We start from the raw sequence: 15,274 nt of genomic DNA on the forward strand, positions 1-15,274 counted from the left end.
AGGTACTACAGAGACTTTTAAAAGCATCAGCAAATACCGTGAACAACTTTATGCTTACATGGACACTATTCCAAAAACAGAACTGACCATGGAAGAAAAAATCCAAATGAACCTAAAATCACTAAAGAAGAGAGTCAATAGTTTAAATTTTACTCCAAGAGAGAAGCGGGGAGAGAGAGGGGAAGAGAGAGAAAGAAAGCAAGAAAGCACGGGCACGCACTCTAGACCCGGGGTGACAATGGCCAGAGAAGGGCGGGAGCGCCCCAGCAGCACTTACGTAGAATCGCAGCAGGGCCCCGTCGGAGTTGCAACACCAGGCCCTCCGGCCCAAGTACTCATGGGCTGTGTTGAGCAGCATGAGGGAGGAAGGGAGCATGGGCAGATCGGCTGTCACTGGGGAAAGACCAGGCGACACCCAGGGTCAGTGCCAGCACGGCTGGGAGCAGTGAGCCCCCCTCCTCTGTCTATACCAAGGGGCCGCAGAGTTCCCCCTCTTTCCTTTTTCATCTTTTTGTCTTTTAAAATCAGTAATGATGTGACTGGGTTTACTAAAGCAGTACATGCTTATCAAAAAACAATTCAGATCGCACAGGACCGTATACAGAAGGAATGGTCTATCACCAAACAGCAGCACTGCCCACCCCCCCACCCCCCGCCCCCAATAACCAGGGCTGACATTTGGTGAACATCACTGGAAGCATCTTTCTATGCATGTATGAGACATTTTGAAAGAGACAAGTCATTTACGACAATGGAACCCATACTACACATACCATTGCTTAACTTAAAAATTCTTATATTTAGGTCTGTTTAACTACTACAGAAGGAAAAAGAACTACCAAATCTCAGTTAAATGTTTGTTCATCACTAGAACTATGACTAGTTCCTTAAAGATCCCTTGGTGTGTTTGAAACTCTGAGCCATAACCCATCATGGTCTTCTAACTAACGTTTTTAAAGAGGATTAGGACAGAACACATTAGGATAGAAAGTAATAGAAAAAACAGAATCAAGATTCTTTCATGAAATTTGTTTTGTACTTTAAAAAAAAATTATTTAATTTTATTTATTTTTGGCTGTGTTGGGTCTTTGTTGCTGCACGCAGGCTTTCTCTAGTTGCGGCGAGCGGGGGCTATTCTTCATTGTGGTGTGCGGGATTCTCATTGCGGTGGCTTCTCTTGTTGCAGAGCATGGGCTCTGGGCTCAGTAGTTGTGGCGCACAGGCTTAGGTGCTCCACGGCATGTGGGATCTTCACGGACCTGGGATCGAACCTGTGTCCCCTGCATTGGCAAGCAGATTCTTAACCACTGCACCACCAGGGAAGTCCTTTCATTTCCATTTTCAACAGCATCAAATGACTCTTACACCAGGTCAGTGATGGCTCTGTGGTAGCTTTTTCCTCCTCTCCCCCAGCTCCCAATCTGGTCATACATACTGCTTCTAGTTCAGTAGGGTTATAACACGTACGTTCTGTTCTGCAGCCATAATCAGCCCGGCTGCTCTCTTTCGACTCTGATTCTAAGTGGATCTGGTGCTCATCGCAAGCTCTTTCCTGTGGCTTTTCCATCCTGACTCATGTTCGTTTACTGACTTCATCCTCCAGCCATGCTTCTAAGAAGCACTCAAGGAGCTGGAATCCACTGTAATTACAAACGACTGGCTACATGCCTGGGCCCACACTTTCCTGCCCTGAGAACCCTGCAGACATATGGACATGACCCCAACTGCACTGAACACTGCCAGGGAGAAATCTGAAATGAGCCCTGTTCTTTGTCCCATTAAGATAAATTGCTTTTTCAGTTTAGAAACCTGACAAGTCTTTACCCCTAACATAGATCTGTCATCAGGATGCATCCTGATGTAGATGGTTGCGTATCAACTTTTCTTGGTATATACTTTGAACCTGCAGATTCAGTGTTTATTACAATTCAGAGAACTCTTCCTGTATTTGACATCAGATTTCTTGCTGTCATCGGGCGCCCCAGTCACCCTCACGCTGGACCACCTCTGTCTTCCACACCTACCGCCTTCTCTCCAGTGCTGTTAGCTCTTAATCCGTCTCCCGCAGTTTCAGTCATATTCACTCTGCTCCTCGCTGTTTTAGTTTATTAGTTTATAATGGTGAGATGTGGTTTGCAGCGTTTTCCCTTAGTTCTGCAGTTTTCCTTTTCATTTCATTCTGCTTACCGTCTTAGAAATTTTAACAAATGATTTTCTTGGGTCAATCACCCACAAGCCTCTGCCTCTGCTCCTTGCTGTATGCTTTCTTCCAGGCCTAGTTCACCTGTCTCTCGAATGGTGTGTTCCTTCTTCCCTTCCTGTACTCGATGCGGGGTGTGGGGTAGGGGTGGGCCATGATCTGTCAGCATGCCCGCCATGTCACCTCTCTCTATCCTGCTCACGGTCAGCCAGGGCGGCTCCTCGGACCACAGCAGCGCTGCAATCACCATGAAGGAATTTTCTGGGGCATCTCCCATAAAGAAGACCAGCCTGCCCTTCCTCAAAGCTGTGAGCTTGCAGCAGGTGCTGCTCTCAATCACTTTCCGCCACCTGTGTCTGCTGAGGGAAAAGAAGGGAGCTCGCTCGACCAGCTGCATCAGTCCACACTGGGGGACCAGGGTTTTGTCTTCTCTTCCGAGATCTCCTAAAGGTAGGATGGCTGCCCGGGGAGAGCAGTGCGGCCAGCACATGGCCCCAGCCAGCAGTTCCTTCGGCTTGGCTACAGCCGCGGGAGCCACATCCAGTGACTGAAGTGAGATGGGAGGGCAAAGGCCTGGCTTCCTCTGCCTGACATGCTACAGAGCCCCCCTGCCGGGGGCCGAGACAACGTCAGGATGCACCCTGTTCTCCCCGCTGCTTCCCGCTTCCTTTCACGAGTAGAGATTCCTAATATACCATCCCAACATCTGCTCCAGGGAACTCAGCATGCAACACTGCCCCACGCTGGGCCCTTACTGCCGGCCAGAGTGCCCTCCATGTAGTCTGCCACCAGGAGGGGCAGGACCCAGCAGCCCTTCCTGCCTCTGCCAAGGCCCAGGGCAATACAGGGGGCAGCCCCACCACCCCACTCTCTACAGAACAGAGGACTCTGTCCACTCACCCTGTCCACTCAGTCCTCCTGGGGGTGGAGGAGGGGATGGGCCACACCGGCGGCCAGTCCACCAGGATCTTTGTTTCCCTAGCCCACCCTTTTGAAGTTTATGGCCTTGGACTGTCCTCCTCCCCTCATTTGCTTACTGGCAGTTTTTTCAAAAACTATATTATGGGGACTTCCCTGGTGGCACAGTGGATAAGACTCCACACTCCCAATGCAGGGGGCCTGGGTTCGATCCCTAGTCAGGGAACTAGATCCCACATGCATGTCGCAACTGAGTTCGCATGCCACAACTAAGGAGCCCGCCTGCCACAACTGAGACCAGGTGCAACCAAATAAATAAATAAATAAATATTTAAAATAAAACAAAAGAAATCCTGTTACTAAAATAGCAAACCAAAAAAACCCCTATATTGTGCTTGCATAATTAATTAAGAGGAGACTCTTAATTAGGTGTAAACCTTAATTTTTTTTCACCACTGAAGTTTTTTTGTAAAACACAGAGGCACTATTTGTCAAGCACTCTAAAGATAACCGTTCTAAAAATTTATCCAAAAAAATCAATTCAGCAGAAGCAAAAAGGCGTGCATGAGGTATTGACTAAAGAATGACCAGTAAGAGAGAAACACCGCTGCCCTGAGAGTTGGGCAAAGCAGGGCACCTCTCCTAGCATCGTGAAGACAACGGAACACAGCCACACAGCTTATGCACGGGGGCAAAAGCCTTTCTCGGTCTGGCTCCTTGCCAAGTCCAGCCACATGCCCAGCCCTTCCGGGTTCCTGCCCAGCTGCCCCATCGCTTCCCGGCCCCCCATCAGGCCTCAGGCATGGCACTGTGGGTGCTGCTAGTGGTCCCGTCTGTCGCCCCCACTGTGAACCTTTCCAGGCCAGAGGTTCTCACCCACGGGGGCCTGACAAGCAGAGAGCAGCTGACAGACACCTGCAGAGTGAAGCACTTGGAGCAAGAGAGCAAGTGGAAGGAAGGCAAGCTGGTGTGGGCTCCGTGGTTGTGGCCACACAGCTGACTTTCCTTCCTGTGCGCTTTGCTGATCTGTCAAATGACTGAGGAAAACGCCCCCAATAAATTCAATTTTAAGCTGGTTGAATACACACATAAGTACGTGTATTGTAATCATAGCTATATAAAAAGTATACGTATATCAGCCAAGTTTAGATTGAAAATGCGAGAAAACCAAAGGAATAAAGTCCATTCGGTAGAGCTACACTCTTTGCTTAAATGTCATTTAGCTGTTGGATTTTGATGTCATTTCTTCCACCGACCACATTTCCCACCACTGTGCTGACCCGGCTCAAGTGCCATCTCCACACAGGGTCCTGGCTCGCCCCTGCGGCCTCTGCACTCGGCACCAGCACCCCTCGTGCCAGCAATGACCTGCTGTGGCAACGATGGCTTTACTGCCCCATAGGTCCTCCAACAACCCTGAGATGGTGCCACTATCCCCAGAGTGGACGGGGGGAACAGAGGCTGGGGGTCGCCTGACTGGCCCATGGTCACATGGCCAAGTGGAACCTGTGCCTGCTTGCCCTGTGCTGCCCTCCAGCTGCCCGGGCCCACACCCACGAGGGCCCACAGGCTGCGCAGGGACTGGAGGAGCTGGCGGCACGAGGCTCCCAGAGCAGGCCCACTCCTCACGGTGCTCGCCACCTGCACCCGACGTGAAACACTGCACAGGCCACGGCCCCACCCCCACCGCATGGTGGGGAGCCTCTGCCTCCATCCAAGTGCCATGAAACATCCACTGCCCGAGCCCAAGCCCACTCACGGTGCCTGGACAGGGCTGCAGGGCCCTGAGGCAGAGACGAGAGGCAGGGACACCGGGCTGAGGGCCATCCCCACCGGATCGTGTCCCCACACCTTCATCTGCCGGGCTCTGGAGCTGCTGCTGGTGGCACAGGGAGCGGAAGCTGTCCTCTTCCTGCCGGATGATGCGGTGCAAGATGATCCAGGGCAGCACCGAGGACACGTGGGGCTCCTTGGGCTCCTCCTGCACAGCCATGCTGCAGTCGATGACCTGGGGCGATGGGGCGTCACTGTAGGGTCAGCTCCCCCCAGGGTGCGTCCTCAGGGCCAACCGGGCTGCGGGCGGGCAGGAAGGAGCCGGGTTACCTGGATGAGGTTGTTGGTGAGACGGGTGAGGCCAGCGGCGGAGGATGAGTCCCTCAGGATGCTGCCACTGCTGTCTGCTGAGAGTGCCTGCTCGATGCCCAGCAGCAGCTGGGTTACCGTGGCCACCCACTCCTCCTTGGCGGCAGCCTCAGTGGCATTAACCATCTGCTGGACCGCCTCATTCAGAGCCACATCAGAGCACTCGAAGCACTGACGGTGGTCCTCCAGCCGGAGCAAGGAGTCCTGCATGAGGGAGGAGGGGGCAGGAAGGCGCTGTGAGAGCTACGGCCACGCTCGCCACGCCTGGCCCCACAGGGGCCCAGGGCATGCAGAGCAGGCCCGCCCACCTCGACCGCCCTCTGAGGTGACAGACAGGCAGAAACGCACCTGAACGCAGATCAAAACCACCCCCAACATAAGAGCCTTAATTTCCAGGAAAACGGGACCTGTGTTTCTTTAGGGAAAGCCAGCACCGAGCAGGAGCTGCTGAGGTGTGAAGCCCACAGGGGCAGAGGTGGAGGCCGCAGGCTGGAGCCAACCCCACCTGATCAGAACACGCAAGGGGCTGGTTGACAGAAAGTCAGAGACAAGACAAGGACCCATCACTCTAATGTGACATGATCCCCAGTGCTTGAGGCCAGAAAGAGCCAAAAAGCAGAAGAATAACTGCCAACAAATGAGGAGAGCAGATCACCACTGACTGTGGCAACAGACCATCCACCCAAAACAGAAACCATCAGAGATAAAGGGAATGCAGTGAAGTGGCCAGATTTGAAATAAACACGCAAAAATCAACAGGGTTCCTATAAACCATAAACGTAGTTAGAAAACATAATGACCAGCAAAAATGTCCTGCTCAAACAGCAACCCAAAGTATCAGGACTAAGAATCAACACAGCCATGAGGAGACTGTACACTTACATTGAAGAATGTGGCAGGCAGCTCGTCTACACAGGGAGACCGAGCCTCCTGCATATCCCAGAGAGGATTCCAAGTCAGACCCCCACCCTACAAAAGCTAGGTGAAGCGGGTTACACGCAGGCATGCACCCAACACCTAACACTGCAGGAAGAAGCAAGGCGCACAGGCCTCTGTCTGTCTGTTGACACGCCCCCTGCAGCCTCCCTTGTGGAGAGTAGGTTCTGTCAGGGGGCCTCCCCGCTGCCCGGTGTCAGGCACACTGTGGGAGCTCCACCCTGTGTGTGCAACAACTGGATGAATGTTGTTCTAGCCTCGAAAAGGCTTTCTAAGCATAATGAACAAATTCACCACTGTTTGAAAACATCAAGAGATTTAATGACCTAAAGAGTCAAAACTTATGTACGTCAAAGAAAGCACAAGCTGCAACTTAAAAGCAGACAACAAACTGGGAAAAAACATTCGATGAGAAAAAGATTAATATCTCTAATATATAAAAAGCATTCCAAATCAATAAGAAAACACACCCCCTCAAGAGGAAAAGGAGCAAAACCCAGCATTTTCTCCAGCACTCGGCCTAGGCCTCATCTCGGGCTTCAGCACTGTGCGGTGCCTCCCCAGCAGCAGGCCCCTCCCCTGGGGCCCCCCCACCCACTTTGCCCAGGAGCTCCAGACCACGGAGCAAGACCACCTGAGCCACTGAGCTGGCCTGTCCCTGGCACACTCAGCTGTCCACCTCACAGCCACTGGCGCTGAGGTCATCACAGCTCATCCCCTGCCCTCCTCTCCCCATTTTTCCCCTTTCACCTCCGCTTGTTCCCAGTCACACCTCTTAACCATTTCCCAGTTCAAGAAAGTCAGTTCAGAAAGCCCGGGAGGGGACTTCCCTGGCTGTCCAGTGGTTAAGACTTTGCACTTCCACTGCAGGGGAAGCGGGTTCGATCCCTGGTCAGGGAACTAAGATCCCACATGCTGTACGGTGTGGCCAAAAAAATTTTTTTAAAGGTTAAAAAAAATAAAAATTTTTAAAAAGCCCGGGAGAAGACTGGGCTCTCTCCCTAGACTGAAGAGGAAGGACCCAGTGAGATAATAAATCAAAGCCCACCCCACACCACTGAGCACATCCTGTGTATCATCTTCCACATCCATCTCCACGCGTCCCAAGGATGGCGGCAGCGGCCACTGCCAGCACCCATCTGGGGCTTGCCACATGCCAGGCGTGATGCCCACACACGCCAGCTCAGGAAACTCCACAGCAGGCCTCTGAGGTACAGACAATAACCATCCCCGCTCCGGAGACAAGACGCTGAGGCGCGGGGAGGCTGAGTGACCACGCAGCCCAGCAGAGGCTTGGTGCCCGGCCAGCTCTCAGCAGGGGTTCACGTGCTGAGGACGGGGGCATGGAGGGAGCCGACAGGGCACATGGGCCTCACACACCACACTCATGTTCCTTTCCTTCAACTACTTGATCCTACGGGACTATTTACCTTCTCTTAATTCTTCACATTGTATAGATATTTTATCAATTTTATATGTACTCAATAGTTAATTTAAAAAGCAAGGAACAACAGGCAGATGAACCATCAGGTGGATGGATGGCTAAGCCCTGACTAGTCTCCCTTCCCCCTCTGCCACGTGGAAGTTCAGAGCCTGGCGCAGGCTCACCTTGATTGAGCCCAGCAGACCCCTAGGTTCCAATTCCCGCCCCCGTATATTCTCACCACGTCTTCCCGGTGCCCGAGGGGGCGGATTGTACTCCACTTCTCTCTGCTTTCTCCAGGGCTGCCTCCAAGCCCCCAGAGAAGAAACTCCGGCCAAGCAGAAAGCACAAGCAGGAGAAGGGCCGGGGCAGCACACACCTGCAGCAGCAGCAGCTGGGCCGGCCTCTCAGGCACAGATGTCATGAACTCCAGGTGTTTGGCCCGGTCAAACCCACTGGGGCACAAGGTGGGGCGGAGCAGGCGCACGACGGCCTGGTGGTCGCCAGCCTCATACAGCCGCTGAGTCTCCTCCAGTGACTGGCACCGTTCCAGCGACCTCAGGTTCTTGTCGATCTGGAAAAGGCCCAGAATCACTGCCTGACGACCAAGCCCTCACGGGCTCCCTGAATGCAGCCAGAGTTTTGCATTTTTAAAAAAATTAATTTATTTTATTTTATTTATTTTTTATTTTTGGCTGCGTTGGGTCTTCGCTGCTGCGTGCGGGCTTTTCTCTGGTTGCGGCGAGCGGGGCCTACGCTTCGTTGCGGTGTGCGGTCTTCTCATTGCGGAGGCTTCTCTTGTTGTGGAGCACGGGCTCTAGGTGCGCGGGCTTCAGTAGTTGCAGCGCACGGGCTCAGTAGTTGTGGCTCACGGTCTCTAGAGTGCAGGCTCAGTAGTTGTGGCGCATGGGCTTAGCTGCTCCACGGCATGTGGGATCTTCCCGAACCAGGGATCGAACCCGTGTCCTCTGCATTGGCAGGCGGACTCTTAACCACTGCGCCCCCAGGGAAGCCCCCCAGAGTTTTGCATTTAACAGACCCAGCCGAGAAGTATTAACAGCAAGTAAATACCTTATAAAATACTTTATAAATAGTATTTCTATTAAGGGCAAGGCATTCAAGTCTTTGAAGAACGAATATACCAAAAAACAAAACTACCACAGAAGCAGAAGGGCTCCAGAAAGTGTCTGTGAAAATAGTTAGACAGCCTCATGGCCACAGTTCAGCGAACCAGACTCCTAGAACCGTGGAGCGTGGGGCTTCAGAGACCTAGGGAGCCCAGGCCAGAGGCTGGCACACACCACCAACCCCCAGAACCTTCTCCTCACAGGAGGCCTGCAGGATACAGGCAGCAGGGGCACTGCACTAGGCCTGGCCCTGAAACCACTCTGCAAGAGTCTGAAGGCTTTCAGCCAATGTGAATGTGTCACAGATGTGGAACTGTGGGCATGCGGTCAGAGGCTGCACAGTGAGGACAGGATTAGAATCACACACCGCTGACCCACCCCAGGGCCAGAGCAGCAGTGGTCTGCTTCTGCGGGGCTTTTCCTCTCGTTCCTCTGGGGCCGCTGCCACACGCAGGCCAGAGAGCTGAGCAAGAGCCATTCTCCACCCTGTGGGCAGACACCTCGACCCCGGCTCCCAGCCACCGGCCCCCAGAGGAGCGCTCCATCAGGGGATGTGCCTGCGAGTCCGTGGCACCCTGTGCCTCAGAGCTGCCTCTCCTGGGTCCCACCCTGCCCTGCTCAGCACGTGGGCCGCTCTCCTAGTCCGTACGGACAGGTCAGGCCTTTGACCAAGAAAACACCATCAAAAAGCTCCCACTCACCTCCTCCAGGGAGACGACTGAGTCATTGTGGAGGTTGGGCAGGCGGATCACGACGTCTCTTTGCTCGGCTCCCGCTGCAGCCCGGGCAGCAGCGGAGCTCTGCAGCATCTCCGTGCAGATGTCATAGTTCTCCAGGGCCTGCTCCATGTCTCCCTGGGCAGAGGAGGGGTACTCGCTGTGCTGCACCAGGTGCCTGCCCCCTGAGCCCACCAGACTGGGGGCACCATGAGGGTGGTTTTAGCCGACTACTACCATATCCCCTCTACAGAGGGGGTGGGGCTTAGTAAGTACCTGCTGAATGAACGCATGAACGAATGATTCACACTACAGCTCCAAGGGGAGCATCGTGACCCTCGTGGTGGCAGTGAGGACACCGGGACACCAGAGCAAGGCTGAGCATCTATTCCAAGTCTTGAGCAAAGCTGGCAGAGCCGCGACTGTACCCAGGCATGTCCCAGCTCCAGAACCGACTGTGGGGCACTGGCTGCCACAGTGTGCAAGGGGCTGGGGGACAGCCAGCCCTCCTGGGCCCTCCAGACAAGCTCCATTCACACAGATGGGCAGTGATTCCCTCCCAAAAAACTCTGCACCCATTTGCACACACACTCAGGCTCTCTCAGGAAACATAAGGAAGGGGTCAAGGCTCCAAAGCAACCTCGCTGGGTCTATAGGGGGCCCATGAGGCCCCTCGTGGCGCTACAGCTGTGCTGATGGTGGGCGTCGGGATTTCTGAGATGCTGCACGTTCCCCACCACATCCCACCTCCTCATGCAGAGCCCAGTGCCCAGGCAGGTGCCACACGTGCGCACACACACCCTCCACCACGCAGCCAGCTCTCTCCCCTCCCTCCGGGTGCCAGCGCATCTTCCCCAAGCAGCCGACCACAGACCAACCTGCAGCGCCAGGAACCGCGCCTTCAACCAGTACACGCGGACCACAAACTCCAGCCAGCCATCCTCAAACAGGTCCCGCTGGGACGAAGCAAATGACAGCTGCAGGAGGTCCCCCAGGAAGTGGGCTCCCGGGAAGTCGGGCCCGAACCTGCCACTCACCACACCCGCAGGGCAGTTCCGAGGAGACACTGAAAACCATCAAGCCGGAAGGAGTCAACCGCATGTGCGGGGCCCAGACACCCTTCTGCTCCCTGAGGTTGCCCCCAGACCTGAGCCCTTGGATCCTCACAGCCCCCGAGCGGCAGAGAGCCAGCTGGGCTGGATGGGGATATGGAAACCCTGGGGCTAGAGGCCCTCATCCGGCAGACTGATCTGGAACATATCTTTGCTCACCAGGTGGTGGTTTAAGTCAGAATGATCCACGTCACCTGGGACAATGACTGGGGACACGTAAAGTATCAGGTGATAACCTGAGAAAACGGAAATGTCACATCCCTCATCCTGAGTAACAGAAGCAGGCAGGTGGCTCCCTTGGGGCTCAGCTGCTTCTCAAAGGCCCCAGGTCTTTCCTGGCCTGACAAGCTGACCCAGGCAATGTGCCCCCTGTAGGTGTGACTCAGCCCCCCACTCTTGCCCCTTCCCGGCTGCCGAGGGTCCAGAAAAGTCGCCCCACACAGAACACGGAAGGTCGCCTACCTGCAGAGCTCCGGCCCTTGGTCAGCAGCCACTGGTCCAGCTGCAGCTCCATGCAGGAGAGGGACATCAGCATCATGTCCTGCAGGATGGGCGCGGATGGTCAGGAACAGGGTCACATAGGTCAAGGGCAGGGGATGGAACGAACCTAAACTAAAATTTACTCTGATGAGAACATCAAGTTTCCCTCTACCTACTTTCCATTTCATAAGTGGTAATCACTGGCTTCCTACTGGGACATAAGGAGAGGCACGTGGATCTACACTGGAACAGACTCGGGAGGACCCGGGAGACCCGCCTTCAGTCCTCAAGGACTGTCCTATGGAAGAGGCAGCCCTGCCACCTGCTGAGCGCCAGGCACTCAACCCTGACAGCCCCCAGGGTGGGCGCGTCATTCCCTGGGTGGACCAGGAAGCTGAGACTCAACAGTAAGTAGGCACCAGCCTGGCCAACGGGCACAGCTGGGAAATAACCAAGCTGGTCTGTCTAGGGACCAAAGCCTTGGCCCCTCCCGCCGCTCCACCCTGCTGGGACATAAGGAGAGGCATGTGGACCTACACTGGAACAGACTCGGGATGACCCAGGAGAGTCTGGGCAGGCGGGCCTGGGCAGATGCTGCCAGGAAGCAGTCCTTGGGGTGTCCCAGTGGAGGCTGCACCGCCAGGGGCCCCTGACCCACATGGCCCTGAGGACCTGTGAACCTGGAGCTCCTCCACCTCTGTGCTCCCAGCAAGAAATACCACCCAGGGGGCCCTGAAAGCTCCCAGTGCTGCCTCCTCAGAAGCAGCCTGCCTCCTCTCACGGGAGAAGGGGCCAAAGCACCCTGGCTCCCTTGGCCCTGGGAGGCACTGAGTGCAAGAGCCTGGGCTGCAGAGGGTAGCGCGTAGGCTCGGCCCCCACAGCTGGCAGTCCCCAGCACCCCTTCGGCAGCAGCCTTCCTCCACCTCTGCACTTGTGTCTCCTCACTTGCTGAAAAAACGGGTAGCGACGGTCCCTGGTGCCTAGAACACAGCAAACCTCCACCTTGCAGCCTCTCCGCTGCTCTCCTCCCGCTCATAAACCTCCCTCCCCCGTGACCCGCCCCCCATCTCAACCCCACACCTCCACCTGCAGTTGCAGCCCAAGTCCCCTGCCTACGCCTGGCCCCTGCCTGGCCCCCGCCTGCCCGCCGCCCGGCCAGCCAACCTGGATGTGCCTGTCGCCACAGTCCCTGAGCAGCGGGTTGGGCAGGCTGGCGCTGTGCCTCCGCCAGCTGTGGTAGATGCTGAGCACGACCTCTGCCAGGCCCGGCGGCCAGCGCAGCAGGAACCTGTGGCCCATGCTCTTCAGGTAGCGCATCATGAGCTCCAGGATGCCCCCGTTGCTCAGGTTCCCCAGCAGGAAGGCGTGCACGTCTTGCTTCTCTGCCCGGAGTGGGGGAAGTGACAAGACTTCAACAGAGGACCCTCCGTGCCAGGGGCCCCATTTTGTTCGGGAGATGAGAGCGGGCGTCAGCGGGAAGAGCCCATGTGCCCCAGGGGGGCGCTGAGGGCAGGCCTCACGGCTGTGGGCACACCTATCTGAACCTACAAGGCCCAGGCAGGTACGAGAGGGCTGACCCCTGGGTGTGGCCTTGTACAGCAGCACAGCTCCTGGCCATACCCAAGAGCTGCGATGTACCCATTCGACCGGCAAAGCCCGCACCCCTAGGGGAGCACGGTGGAGTGTGAGCCAGGACACTCCAGCGCACCCCCTTCCTCCAGCTGACCACAGACCTCAGGCAGGACAAAACCAGGCAGCCCCTGGACCACCCTTGAAAAACCACCCAGATCTGTCCCCCCAGCACGCGGCCTGAGCGGGTTCCAGGAGAATGGGAGGAAGGAGTCCTCACAGCACTGCCCGTGGTGCCCGGGTCCTACCAGATTCCATGAACGTGGCTGAGTCGAAGGACAGCCTGTGGGGCCCGACGCTTGGGAAGTTCTCCAGTTTGGCTTCTGACGGGACTTCGTAGTTACTAAAGGGATCGTCTTCCTCCTCAGGGTCCAGCTTTCTTAACCTGCATGGAACACACTGAACTCGCAAAGGCCACGGCGCATGTTCCAACACCTTCCCCTGAGAGAGAGGAGAGCTGAGCCGGACCCAAGGCTGGCCCCAGCCCCACGGAGAGCTAGAGACAGAGGCCGAAAGGCTCCACTTGGGCAGCACAGTCGGCCAGGCCTCCAGGTGCCACGGCCCAAGGAAGGCCTGGGGGACGAGGAGAAAGTGGGTGGGTGGGCGGCCCCTCCACAGCTCCTCATAGCTCTCTGAGCCCAGGGAGGCCTCTCCCAGCAGGCACCACACCTCAGACCCCCCCAGGGACTCCATTTTAGCAGAGCCCGCCACCTCGCCGAGGATGGACAGGTAGGCGCCTCCTGACATCCTGGTGTACAACTGCACGCCCCTGCCCCAGGGACCACGCCCAGCAAGCCACCGTGTGCCCCTGCCTGACGATTCGAGGAAGCTGACGTGAAAACCACACAGGAAACCAGCAATTGAAATAAAGAATAAAAAAGAAGGTAGACCCTATTCCACACGAAGGGGGCTGGGGAGCAAGGCCCTGGGCAGGGCAACAAGTGGAGGGGAGATGGGGAAATGGTCCTCAGGCCCCTTGGCACCTCCTCTTCGCAGCCCTCAGAAGGGAGACCTGCTTTTGGAGGGGCGGCTAGGAAGGAACTGATCAGAGAGCCCGCGTCCTCCACTCACTGAGAACAGCTCCACTTCTGAGCATTTCCCTCTCACCACACAAAAACGGAAAGGCAGCAAATTAGGAAAATCAGGAACCTTGTGGCAAAACAAATTTACAATCCACCTAAAGCTCCTGGCTCCTCCTCCTCCTCCTCCACTTGGATGCGTCACCATTGAAACCTACTGTCACGAGCCAAAATGCCAGCTGAGGACTCCTGGGACACATGCTCACGTAACACACGTAGTTACCTCCCAAACTCCACTCCAGTAACCGGGAAGGAATAAAATGGAGTCACAGGGGGTAAGAGAGGAAGCCCCAGCTGACAAGACATGCCCACCAAACGTTAGAAGGCAGAGAGATGCCCGACCAGCAGAGACTGACTGCTCTCTGCCCTCAGTGAGGGCATTAAGAAGTCTGGCACTGGCACCATAAACCCCAGGAAGGCTCAGGCATCAAGGTCCCGGAGCGTCTGAGGGAGGTGACAGGGCAAGGACCAAAAGCATGGGGGCTAGCGAAGACCTAGGGGAGGAGCACTGGGGCGCAGCCCCCCAGCTCCACGTAGCCTGGCCCATCTCCTCCCGGGAGACTCCTCTGAGGAACACCACGAACCAGTGAAAGCAAGGGATGACTCCTGAGCCCACCATCCACCTTCTCAGAGTTCGAGGGAACCCTGCCGAGCCTGGAGAAGCCAAGCAGGCGCCCCCCCTGAGCGCAGGGGGTCCCTTCCACGGGCCGTCCCCACATCTGCACCTGAGGAGCAGCAGCCCCAGGCCTCCTGGCAACAAGGGAAGGCCTGGGGGCGTAAGCGGGTCACCTCCAGCTCCAAAAGACACAAAACTCACGGTTCCTGCCTTCAGGACATTCAGAGGCAGGAGAGGCAAGAAAACCCAAGCCCCCAATCCAGGAAGACCTGAGCGTTGGCCGTTTGTACAGATGTTACAAGAAGACGGAGGACATGCCTGGAGGGGAGGGCGACCACGGAACCAGAGACGTGACGGGAGGCAGGAGGTTTGTGTGCTTCCTTTGCTAAAACAGAAAAAGTGCACTGTACCTGGACGGCAAGAACTTCACCAGCAGCTCCTGGAAGTCCACCTTCTCTTCTTTTTTGCACTTAGTGTTTCGGACGCGGGCAGACCGCCGCTTCGCCGTCTCCCCGCTCTCCTCAGAAATCTTCTTCCGCTTCACCCCTTTCTTGGATTTATCTCCTCCAGAAACATCACCTTCACAAAGAGAGCACGTTGAAATCTCACAAGAGGCAGGCTAGGGAAATGCACCACGAGGCACTCGATCCCTTCCTTTATAATAACCCTGCCTGCAGGTTTAACCTGTGGCTTCTTTGACATTCAGGAAATCTCCTGTCTGCTCTAACAAGGAGCCTGGGAAAAGTCCATTCCAAACTGCTTAAGTCTCACCCCTTTCTCCAACTCACAGAGCCCAAAAGCCAGATCTCAAGGCTACTTTCCACACCTATAGAACGCCAGGGTCTCAGAGTCAAATGCCCCATCCCCCTGCCCCTCCCACTGGCTGGCCTGGGATG

The 15,274-nt window shown here is 55.8% G+C and overlaps 1 protein-coding gene across 4 annotated transcripts in view; it reads right to left on the minus strand.

The window, feature by feature from the left end:
* Positions 1–15,274, minus strand: part of CABIN1 (calcineurin binding protein 1) — a 102,523-nt gene that overhangs the window by 67,968 nt on the left and 19,281 nt on the right. For 3 of the 4 annotated variants that reach the window (XM_081252819.1, XM_081252817.1, XM_081252818.1), the window contains exons 10-19: positions 14,789–14,957; positions 12,932–13,068; positions 12,219–12,436; positions 11,037–11,115; positions 10,341–10,528; positions 9,448–9,600; positions 7,999–8,193; positions 5,222–5,464; positions 4,970–5,126; positions 278–393 (exon numbers count right to left, since the gene is read on the minus strand). In XM_081252819.1, coding sequence (XP_081108945.1) covers positions 278–393; positions 4,970–5,126; positions 5,222–5,464; positions 7,999–8,193; positions 9,448–9,600; positions 10,341–10,528; positions 11,037–11,115; positions 12,219–12,436; positions 12,932–13,068; positions 14,789–14,957 — 1,655 coding nt within the window. The remainder of the gene's footprint in view (positions 1–277; positions 394–4,969; positions 5,127–5,221; positions 5,465–7,998; positions 8,194–9,447; positions 9,601–10,340; positions 10,529–11,036; positions 11,116–12,218; positions 12,437–12,931; positions 13,069–14,788; positions 14,958–15,274) is intronic. The other variant, XM_081252820.1, reaches the window with a different exon arrangement.

The sequence above is a fragment of the Mesoplodon bidens genome (genome assembly GCF_964165515.1).
Source record: "Mesoplodon bidens genome assembly, chromosome: 13".
NCBI lineage: Eukaryota > Metazoa > Chordata > Mammalia > Artiodactyla > Ziphiidae > Mesoplodon > Mesoplodon bidens.